Consider the following 12,025-nt stretch of genomic DNA (forward strand, 5'->3'; position numbering starts at 1 on the left):
CGAGGCATTTTTATTTTTATTTTTTTTAATAAAATGGTCCGTTTTTATCTATACACAGCGTGTAGCAGATGCATTTCAGAAACATTTTTGAAGATTTAATTTAATTCTTAAATATAAAAAATATAGCATAGAAAATTATTTAATTTTTATAATTCAGTATGAATTACATAACCGAATTTCATATTGGACCGATGTTTAATTATCACGACACTATTTTTAGATATTAAAAAATGGAATACAAATTGGTTTTCTCTGAAACCAATTTCACACTTCGAGGTATCAGAACGATATTTATTTATTTATTTAATTTTTGCTTCATTTGACATTGACATTATTAATGGTGTGAGTATTTTCGCTGTAGTAGTGATAGTGAATCGATGTTGCCAAACTGCTTCGCGAGTTGGACGTGTCGAGTGTAGACAAAGCCTTGAAATATTGCGTCATGATGTGTGAGAATTCCAACCTAGGAAATAATATTTATTAATTCTGGACCAACTTATGTTCTTTTATCATTCTAATACTAAAAATAAAAATAAAAATAAAAATAAAAATAAATGTTTTTGTTTGCTGTAAAATGCTGAAGGTCTTGGCTCAACCCATACTACATTATGGTGTCAGAAGAGGTTCATCTTAATCAATCTCTTTGTGCTTTCTCCTTTTCTTAAAATGTACCAACATTGCATATGTAAATCACAAAAATTACGAAGAAAATTAATTAATTAATTCCTATGCAGTTGGTTGAATAAAGTGTGATGATTACAATCTTTCTAAGGTTTTTAATTTTTTATGAATAAAAAATAAAGTGTACAAGGAAACTATAGGATTGCTTTGACAACAAATATACTGCGAAGTAGTTGCTTCTTGCCTTTTCTTTTTCTTTTTATAACGGCTGCACTCAGTGAAGTCTTCACTGCAAAGTCAACTGTAATTCTTTATTCATCAACACTTTTAAGAGCAACAAACAAAAAAAAATAGGTAAATTTCTTCATAAATAATGATGAATTAAACATACATTAACTTCGATAAATTAATTATATATAAACTAATTTAATTTATAAATAAATCAATTTATTTATTTATAGTTTTTCTTCTAAAAACGTTACTTTTAAGTGTCTATTTCTAAAGTTGTGCACAATTTGATTCTAACTTGTGATGTAAATTTGATTTATCGTCATCTAGTGCAAAAGATTAACCCAAATACATTATCTTATAAACTATACTTCTCTCATTTTGGGGTTATTGCATTAGATAATATATATGTTAGTAATATTAGTTGCAGTTACCGAGTATCCTGTGCAATTAAGTGGCCTTACATATATATCAATAAGATTTGATTACAATTGATTGAAGAGCAGGGATAGAAATGGTCCAAAGTTTCTAATCATCAGAAACTTTCCACCTCACTCTGATGTTATGAAAATGAAGTTCAAAAACTTGTGCAATATAAAGAATATCCTTCTAGATTGTTACATCTTGGTCAACCAGGGGGAATAGTTAAAATGTTGATGACTTTGATCTAGAGAACCTGTAACAATGAACAGACCTCTGACTTTGTTTTGTTCTAAAAGTTTTGAACATTGTAGACACTTTGGAATAGTTTATCTGTTTTTCTTCTGACCTTGTTGTAAAAACTTAACACCAAGAACTATAACATATTTCAGAACCAAAGTTCTTTATGCTAGAGAAAATTGGAACTTAAGAGATGTAAAACACTTGTATGACAATTACTGCTATATAGAACTGAGGTGATTAAGAAAAGTAATGGGGGAAAACATTGAATTGCTAGTCTCAACCACCTAGGCCTGCTTGTTGAATTTCTTTTACGGTAATAAGTTGGTGATTGAATTTAAACTGAGGAACAGTGAAGTGTGAAAAAAATAATGAGGTGCATATGTGAGTCTCGAAACCCGCAATTGATGAAGAAGTAAACATTAAAGACTGCTTATCTCTTGGTTTGTGTTACTCCTTATCTAGTCCCTTCGATCCACCGCTAAGTTTGCTGTTAATGCTGTGGGGAAAAATATATTCCATAATATAACGGTCCTCTTTTGTGATGACAACCAACAAGTAATCGCGTTGTTCTATACTACATTTGCTATATTTACAGTTATGATGGAGTGTCACCAAACGACAAAAAAGGAAAATGCACTAGGTAGTGTAGGAGTATGAAGATGTAAAATTATAATTAAGGATGTGAAATGTCGACCAATTTCTGTAAACTCTAATCCGTGTCTCGTTTGCTATGTGTGGTGTCACAGTCCATTGGATCTCTTTCACTGTTCACTGATTTCCAAGCCCTTTCCATAGCATGAAAGACGAACACCTGGGATTGTTTTGGTTACACGTCTGAATGCATCGTTGCTAATTTTCATGTGCGCAGTTTTGGAACCCCCGCAAGCACTTATCTTCAACCGTTTCGTTTCAATATGACACCGATCCCACACAATGGTAAATGACTTATCCGAATCCGAATTATCTATATACAGTCCATAAATCCCATTATCCATGCAACCGCATCCTCTCACCCACAACTTTAATTTTCTTTTACCTTTGCTCTATTTCTTTATTGTTCTTTTATTCTCCGTCCATCTTATCCATCAGAAAAATTCCTTCACAGATAAAAAAAATACTAAAAGAAAGTGTAAATTAAGTAATAATCTTAATTTATTTGGTGGTGTTTGCCACATGATCTTGAGATTGCAGTATGCCAGTAAAAGGGAAGGCCAAGTGTGAATAAGAGAAATCAACATTGAGGCTCGTCGTGGACACGGTCTGTGTAGCTCACATTGCCAAGTTTCGTCTTGGGCCCACTTTGGGGCCACGTTTCATGAACTTGTAATCTCTTTTACACAGTATTTACTCCCTTGTTAGTATAAATAGGCTCATCAGCCTCACTCCATCTTCAAGTCCTTGAGCTTATCTCTACTTTTGTGTCTCCCTCATCGTCTCAATCCTACAAAGCCTAGCATGTCCACAATGCTGAAATCAGGCATGAAAATTGAGGAGAAAAAACTGAAGAAAACAGCACAGGCCAGCTCCAGAAAAGGGTGTATGAGAGGTAAAGGAGGTCCCGAGAATGCCAGTTGCACCTTCAAAGGTGTGAGACAGAGAACCTGGGGGAAATGGGTTGCTGAAATCCGTGAACCCAATCGTGGTGCTAGACTCTGGCTAGGGACATTTGAAACCTCTCAGGACGCTGCTTTGGCTTATGATGCTGCAGCACGTAAGCTTTACGGCCCTGATGCCAAACTCAATTTACCAGACCATCCTGTGCCCCCAGCGTCTCACTTTCCACCACCACCACCACCTCCTGTTATCAACACTCCAACTCCTGATATGGAGAATCTGCAACAGCCTCTGATGCAAAACAACCTAGACATTCCAACTTGTTCTAATTTCAATTTCAATCCTGCAGTTTCCATGGCTTCTCACGAAGTTGGAGTCACTCCAATTTACACCAGTGATTGCATCGTGTCTCTTCCCTTGGACACCAATCCTAAGCCAATTGCAACCTACACAAAGCCTGAGGGGATTGAGGGAGAGTTTTCTCCATCTTGGGAGACAATGACCGAGACTTTACCTGTTTTTGATGATTCTATCTGGGCCGAAGCTGCTATGTCTCTAGATCTTCCTCTAATTGCAGCAGAGAATGCGATTTACACACCGGAGAACAACAATTTGGCGGCCGATGTGGATATGTGGGACCCTCAAACTCCATGGTGCATGTAATACCATCCCTTTGAGTCACATCTCATAAGGGCAAGGACAAGTAGCTACTATACCTTATAGTAGCTGCGATCTGGTCTTTTCTATATATATACAGTGTATAGAGGGGTAAAGAAATATATGTTACCACTGGTTTGGTAGCAAGATATAATATATATATATATATATATATACTACTACTACTACTACTACTACTATTATATATATTGTGTATGTGTCTTTTAAGTTACTACATATATGTATGTGAATATTACTTAAAGTGTTAGGGATGGTGACCTTGCCCTTTCGTCCTCTATAATCCCTATGTGGTGTCCCCTTGTGCCCTAGTACCAAATATGGTTTGATCTCAAATAATGTGTTTCGTTATGTCCTATTTTGTGTCCTATGTTTTCAATATCAATAAGTTAGGTTTTATCAAGTTGTTTTGTGCCCTATCGTCCTGGTATTAATAAGTTGTTTAGGTTTTGTGCCCTATCGACCTGGTATTAATAAGTTGTTTAGGTTTTGTGCCCTATCCGGGGCGCTGGCCTTTGTTCAGCTTCTGTTTTGTTTAGGTTTTGGGCAGTTTTGTGCAGTGTATCCATCTGTGTGTTGAATAAGTACTATATCAATAGGTCTCGTTGGTTTTGCTCAGCGAGTGAGATATATGTAAACTGTAAGCAGGAGATCATGTTGCTTTTCTGCAGCCTGAGATATATGTAAGCAGTTTGTGTTTGTGACTTGTATGTCAATAAGTATTATATTAATGGATGGTGTTCGTTCTGTGCAAAGTGAGAAATTCCTAAGCAGCTTATGAGTTTTATGAGATTATGTGAGAGCAGCTTGTGACTTATGTGTCATAAAGTATGTATGCCCTTTCTTATATCTGCATAAATAATAAGATGTCTTATGCCAGATTATGTTTATCTGCATAAATCATGTGTTATGACAGTTCATATTTACTCTCTATGTTTAATTAGTTTATTAGAAAACTTTATTTTAAATTTCACATATATGATTTGAAGCCTTTTAGCTAATCAATCTGATGTCATTAAAGATTTCACTAAAATTTTAAGATGCTAAGTGTCCTGTCCTGTAAAGTTTGAAAATTATGAAAGAATTTTATCTCTTGACACAACCTTGAGAACTAAGTTATTGACTCAGTTTTTAACTATAATAACTTAAAGAAGGTGATTCATAGAGTCTTGTACTTTAAATTATTTGTAATCTTATAATACCAAACCAATAAACAGCTTGCCTAAAACACTATTGAACTAGAGATTAAAAAAAATGGTCTTATCCCTCTCTGTTTAGATTAATCCCTTCACAGAAATGGACAGGGAAAGTGAGACGTTTTAATTTCCAGTTTCTGCAGGAAAACATGCTCCACTTTTGGAAGGTAATATGTTACAAACTCTTTTAGTCCTAGAAAAAAAAATACAATTAATTACATTTTCTTACTTTGTTAATTATTAATATTTTATCATCGCGGTATACTGAAATTTAAAGATTTTTTGTCGTATTGTACTATGTTAAATTTGTTTTTTTAAATGTCTTTTAAAAATGACACATAAAAATTATACTATCAGTAATCTTAAAAAAAAAGGAGAGGTTAATGTCAAGACCATGGTTGAAATGATATTTTTCCTCTTAGTTTAGTTCATTCTTCGATAGTATAGTCAAATATGCAACCAGAATAACCATCTATCTTATTTTTAAGATATACCATAGTTTTAATAAATATAAAAGAAGTGTTTTCTTAAGTAAATTTCATCTTTTCATATTATAAAAATCTTATTCTCAAATACTTGCATGATACAATAATTATTTTGCCATCATTTATAGTTTAGTAGATGAAAATAGAGTTAAACATAATGAGGATATTCAAATGATTGACTTATAAATAATAGAAATAATTGATTTTAAAAAAGATGCTAACGAAGAAAAAAATCAATATCAAAGACATTGTTGGAATCAAACTTGTAACAGTTTCACTTTCAATCCATATACATATATTTATTCGTAATTTTTATAAACCTATTAATTCTTTCGCAAATAGATTACTTATTAGCCTTCCACAAGAGTTTGAGTAAGAAAAAATAAATCCCAGCAGTCAGATAAAAAACTTTCTTTTAAATGTAAAAACAATATGGCAAATAAAATTTTATTCCTAGAGATTTCAGTGATAAATTGCCAATCAATAAGATTCTATAAGTTATGATTTATCGAGACACAATAATGGTGAGAGTTGTGATTTCAGAAACTCTTAAACTTATCAAATTTATCAAGATTTCTCTATTCAATTTTGCTTCTGGCTTTAGTGAAGTTTGATCTCTATCTTGTAAGTTGTTTTCTATTTAACAAATTTCTCCCACTTTTTTTCTAAAAGTTTCTTAAAGTTAGATTTCTCAACCTCAAATTTGTTGAGCGTATTCAAATTGGTTGAACCCAAAACAGAGCTCCACTCTTAGATCTGTCACTCTTTTTAACTGATTTGGACTTCAGGTAAAGCTTCAAAACCTTATTTGTTAAAGTTCCAAATCACACATGGATGTCTCCGATTTGCTCTATTCTTTAATTATTTTTAATTTTGCTTAAAATTTGGAATACAAATATTTTCTTAAGTATATAAAAATTATAAGTATTTATAGCTAACTAATACAAAAGTTAACTAATTTGCCTTAAATAAAAAAAAACTAAAAAAAAATGCTAATTAACATAAATTCTAAATATTATCATTAAGATGTAACTTACTCTATAAATATAAGGATTAAATCAATTTATATTAACCAAACATAAAAATCATATATGAAATGGGCAGTTGTAAACGACAATTAAAATGTGAACAAAAAAAAGAGAGGGTAGTTTGTCATAGACTAATATGAATATTGGTATAAAATATATATATTTTTATCAGCATTGGTATAAAATAGTTAATTTGAGGTATGTCAATTTAAGTTAAAAATAAAAAGTCACATTATCAGTGATATACTTTTATCTTTGACGACGGGATTATTTTTTGTTGGTATTGGGGAGCACAATACATATAGTAGGGTAATGTTTTACAGTTCAATGAATATTCTACACGGATGATTCTTCACAACTTATCAATGTATATATATACATATAACCTTTTGATATGAATATTATTCGTTAAAATATAGTTTAGCTTTTAAATATAAGAATTAAATAAAATTCTACTAATAATTAATAATATAAAATGATGTAAAAAGTACCTAAAATGAAGAGTTCAATAACAAGTTACCAAAAGATGGTTCAAGCAATTGGACTCACCAGGCTAATTTGTGGGCTGTTGGTTGAGCAGCCCGAAGCCCTTCGACTGGTGCTCCGACCTTGGAGAGGGAAAACCAACTTCTAGCAATCACAGCCCCAGCCGCAGCAAGCCCTAAATCCGTTCCTTACAGCTTCACGCGCCCTCACATCTCAACTTGAACTGGTTGATTTATAATCATATGGTATATAATTATTTCGATGTTTAATTTTCTGGGCAGTGTGGGACTTATGAAGGCGAAATCAGACTGAGTTAAGACGCACAGTAAATCCGTTGTTTCTGCATTCTCAACCAAAGCACTGAAGTTTTTCAAAAAGTTTGACGCTTTGGTTGAAAATGAGAATTGGCAGCAGAAGTAGTATGATGGGGTTGGGTTGTGGGAAGCCAAAAGGTTCTGATTTTGAATTTCGAATTGACAGTTAGCATGGAACTCAGTGATTTAAGAAAATTATTTCAATTACACATTCCAGGGACTCAATTTCTGTTGTTCATTTGTTTCGACTATTTTACCCTTCAATTGCTGTAATAACAACCTAATATCATCTTTTTCATATTTACTATTCAATTTTATACTCTCTTTAACTCCATTTTACATTGCAGTGCCTTTTTTTTCTTTACCGTTTTTCCTTTCTCTCTTTTATGCAATCATTATACTGTGCTTAATAATATATTGTTCGTGTTATGATAATAATTGCTAGATGCTATATAAGAATTTATAATCTGACTGTGAGACACAGCAAATTATGTTAATTTATATATCATATAAATTATACCTTTCTTCCTTTCAACTTTTGTTTAGGAATTTTGAAAAGTTTTGGAGTAAAAAAATCAGTATGCAGCATTTCATTCACAATATACATCTCTCTCTCTCCCTCTCTCTCTATATAATATTTTTAACACTATAATATAGTGGTAAAATATTTATTAATTTTATAAATAATTCATAATTAATTATTGAGTAATTTAGTTGACTGATTGAAATTCTGTAATTTGTGTCTCTTTTATGCACAAAACTTTATGCCCTGTATTGGTTATTAAGCCAACAATAGTTATATAAAGAATATAATTTAAATGGTAGGTATTATAATAAATTTCTTTGGATAATGATACATGAACAATTTGTTTTTCAGTCTTACAATAAACAAGATTTATAACATTATCTCTGTACTTCATATAAAAACATTTTCATTTTGAAATATTTAGTTTTTTTCTTCATGAAATAGTTATTACAGTTCAGTCATCAATTTAATATTTTCGTAAATTATAAAGTTTGATTGACTATAATAAATTCTATTCCAGTTTATAATAAACAAGACTTATAACATAATTTTTTTATATTTATTTAAAATTAAACATTTCAAAAAAAATTTCATGTTGAAATGTTTAATTTTTTTTCTATAAAATATAAGATTATACAAAATATTTATTACATTTTGATTGTGGACTTAATATCTTATTAAGTCATAAGATTTGATTGATAATAATAAATTCTGTCTCAATCTTATAATAAACAAGAATTACAACATGATCCTTTTATATTTTAAGAAAAATATTTTCATGTTAAAATGTTTAGTCTATTCCATAAAATATAAGGTTATGTGAAATAGTTATTACAATTTGATTGTTAACTTAATATTTTACTAAGTCATGAAGGCTTGATTGGCCAGAATAAATTCTGTTTTAGTCTTACAATAAACAAAACTTACAACGTAATCGTTTTATACTTCTTTCAAGACAAACATTTTCATGTTAAAATGTTTAGTCTTTTCCATAAAATATAAGATTAGGTTAAATAATTATTACATTTTGATATTAACTTAATATCTTCGAAAGTCATAAGACTTGATTGATAACAATAAACTATGTTTCAGTCTTACAATAAACTAAACTTACAACATAATCTTTTTATATTTTTCTCTAGAAAAACATATTCATGTTAAAATGTTTAGTCTACTCCATAAATTATACGATTATGTGAAATGGTTATTACAATTTGATTGTTAACTTAATACCTTCCCTAGTCATAAAGGCTTGATTGACAACAACAAACTCTGTTTCAGTCTTACAATAAACAACTTGCAATATAATCCTTTTATACTTTCTCTAAAGAAAAACATCTTCATGTTAAAATGTTTAGTCTACTCCACAAAATATAAGATTATGTGAAATAGTTATTACTGTTTTATTGTTAATTAACTTAATATCTTCCTCAATCATAAAGACTTCATTGAGTGCAGTAAACCCTATTTCAGTCTTACCATAAACAAGACTTATAATATAATCCTTTTATACTTCTCTCAAGAAAAAACATTTTCATGTTAAAATGTTTAGCCTACTCCATAAAGTATAAGATTATATAAAATAGTCATTACAGTTTGATTGTTAACTTAATATCTTCCCTAGTCATAAAGGCTTGATTGACAACAACAAACTCTGTTTCAGTCTTACAATAAACAACTTGCAATATAATCCTTTTATACTTTCTCTAAAGAAAAACATCTTCATATTAAAATGTTTAGTCTACTTCACAAAATATAAGATTATGTGAAATAGTTATTACAGTTTTATTGTTAATTAACTTAATATCTTCCTCAATCATAAAGACTTCATTGACTGCAATAAACCCTATTTCAGTCTTACCATAAACAAGACTTATAACATAATCCTTTTATACTTCTCTCAAGAAAAAACATCTTCATTTTAAAATGTTTAGCCTACTCCATAAAGTATAAGATTATGTGAAATGGTTATTACAATTTGATTGTTAACTTAATATCTTCCCTAGTCATAAAGGCTTGATTGACAACAACAAACTCTGTTTCAGTCTTACAATAAACAACTTGCAATATAATCCTTTTATACTTTCTCTAAAGAAAAACATCTTCATGTTAAAATGTTTAGTCTACTCCACAAAATATAAGATTATGTGAAATAGTTATTACAGTTTTATTGTTAATTAACTTAATATCTTCCTCAATCATAAAGACTTCATTGACTGCAATAAACTCTATTTCAGTCTTACCATAAACAAGACTTATAACATAATCCTTTTATACTTCTCTCAAGAAAAAACATCTTCATGTTAAAATGTTTAGCCTACTCCATAAAGTATAAGATTATATAAAATAGTCATTACAGTTTGATTGTTAACTTAATATCTTCGTCAGTCATAAAAGCTTGATTGACAACAATAAACTCTGTTTCAGTCTTACAATAAACAACTTGCAATATAATCCTTTTATACTTTCTCTAAAGAAAAACATCTTCATGTTAAAATGTTTAGTCTACTCCACAAAATATAAGATTATGTGAAATAGTTATTACAGTTTTATTGTTAATTAACTTAATATCTTCCTCAATCATAAAGACTTCATTGACTGCAATAAACCCTATTTCAGTCTTACCATAAACAAGACTTATAACATAATCCTTTTATACTTCTCTCAAGAAAAAACATCTTCATGTTAAAATGTTTAGCCTACTCCATAAAGTATAAGATTATATAAAATAGTCATTACAGTTTGATTGTTAACTTAATATCTTCCTCAGTCATAAAAGCTTGATTGACAACAATAAACTCTGTTTTAGTATTACAATAAACAAGACTTACAACATAATCATAATTTTATACTTATCTCGAGAAAACATCTTCATATGTTAAAATGTTTAGTCTTTTTCATAAAATATAAGATTATGTAAAATAGTTATTATATTTTGATGTTAACTTAATATCTTCGTAAGTCATCAGGCTTGATTGACAACAATAAACTATGTTTCAGTTTTACAATAAACAAGACTTACAACATACTTTTTCTATACTTCTCTAAAAAAAATATTCATGTTAAAATATTTAGTCTATTCTATATAAAATATAAGATTATGTAAACAGTTATTATATTTTGATGTTAATTTAATATATAATTATTGTTTAGTTTTTCCAAGTGTTAACATTTTTTACATTACCAGGTATGAAGATTCTTAGATATTATACTAATTTTTAAACTAAAATTTATGTAACTTTTGGTAGTAATTGTTATTGGAAGTCATTGAAGAAGGAAAAATCACTCATTCCAATACTATGTACTTGTACAAAATAGCTTCCCAATTTGCAGAGAGTTGACTATAGATCAATGCAATCTGATAAGAAAAATTCAAGTTATTAATGAAATATCATTATTGAAAAAAAAGTATATTCATATACACAAGATACATTAAATATTTATAAGTTACCAGCAGGTTTTTAAAACAAAAAATTGTTACCAAAAGCTGAGTAGGAAAACATAACAGTGATGTATGCTAGAGCTCTCTTGATAGGGTACCATATATAAGGATATAAGGTTTAATTGGTCTGGCTTCAACCAGCAGTCCTATAAAGAGAAAATTGTAAGTTTGATGGGATTCAAAATTGGATATTACTGAGACTAAGTTCATAATAGTTTAACCTTTTTGCTTTGTTCTTTATTTTCAATAACTTTCAGGATAGAAAAAGTGAATAATATTCAGAAGTCCCAAGTGAACGTGTAATCAGAAAGAGGTTTTTCAGCAAAATATTTAAGTAGATAGTCAATTAGCCATAGGTACATAATCATAGTAACAAATTTTGAAGGCACAGCTAATTAGTTTAGTTTAGTTTAGCGCTTAAGCATATACCAGACAAGGAAGTGTTAATTCCCTGAGACCGAATTTATAGGTATCATGAGGGCAAACAGGAGGAGAAGTTTTGAATCATAATATAAAAGGAAGTGAAACACGTTTTATACTTATGTAACATGAGTTAATTCTCTATTAGTTCAAAACATGTATAATCAGTAGAAAATAACTAATCATGAATAACAAATTTTCTATTCAGATGACAACTAACAAATTCAAAACCTGAAACCTATTCAATTCTTAAAAATAGAAAATTAACTTTTATTTATTCATGATTAACAATAAAATAAAAACAACAGTCCTAAACATATGACATCACGATTTACTTTTATAGGATCTTAAAATTATTTTCATGTAAAGATAGGAGTAATTTGCTCT

General features: G+C 29.7%; 1 protein-coding gene across 1 annotated transcript; it reads left to right on the forward strand.

Moving 5' to 3' along the window:
* Positions 1 to 2,883: 2,883 nt before the first annotated feature.
* On the forward strand, positions 2,884 to 4,483 carry LOC124842930 (dehydration-responsive element-binding protein 2D-like). Its single transcript, XM_047319544.2, has one exon. It carries the CDS (start codon positions 2,968 to 2,970, stop codon positions 3,727 to 3,729), a length of 762 nt encoding a protein of 253 aa, XP_047175500.1. The 5' UTR covers positions 2,884 to 2,967; the 3' UTR covers positions 3,730 to 4,483.
* The last annotated feature ends 7,542 nt before the right edge of the window (positions 4,484 to 12,025 follow it).

The sequence above is a fragment of the Vigna umbellata genome, chromosome 2, assembly GCF_029865625.1.
Source record: "Vigna umbellata cultivar VRB3 chromosome 2, Vumbellata_1.0, whole genome shotgun sequence".
In the NCBI taxonomy this organism is placed as follows: domain Eukaryota; kingdom Viridiplantae; phylum Streptophyta; class Magnoliopsida; order Fabales; family Fabaceae; genus Vigna; species Vigna umbellata.

Excerpts from the sequence above, each read along its gene's own strand:
- LOC124842930 (XM_047319544.2), top strand. The coding sequence starts at position 2,968 with ATGTCCACAATGCTGAAATCAGGCATGAAAATTGAGGAGAAAAAACTG.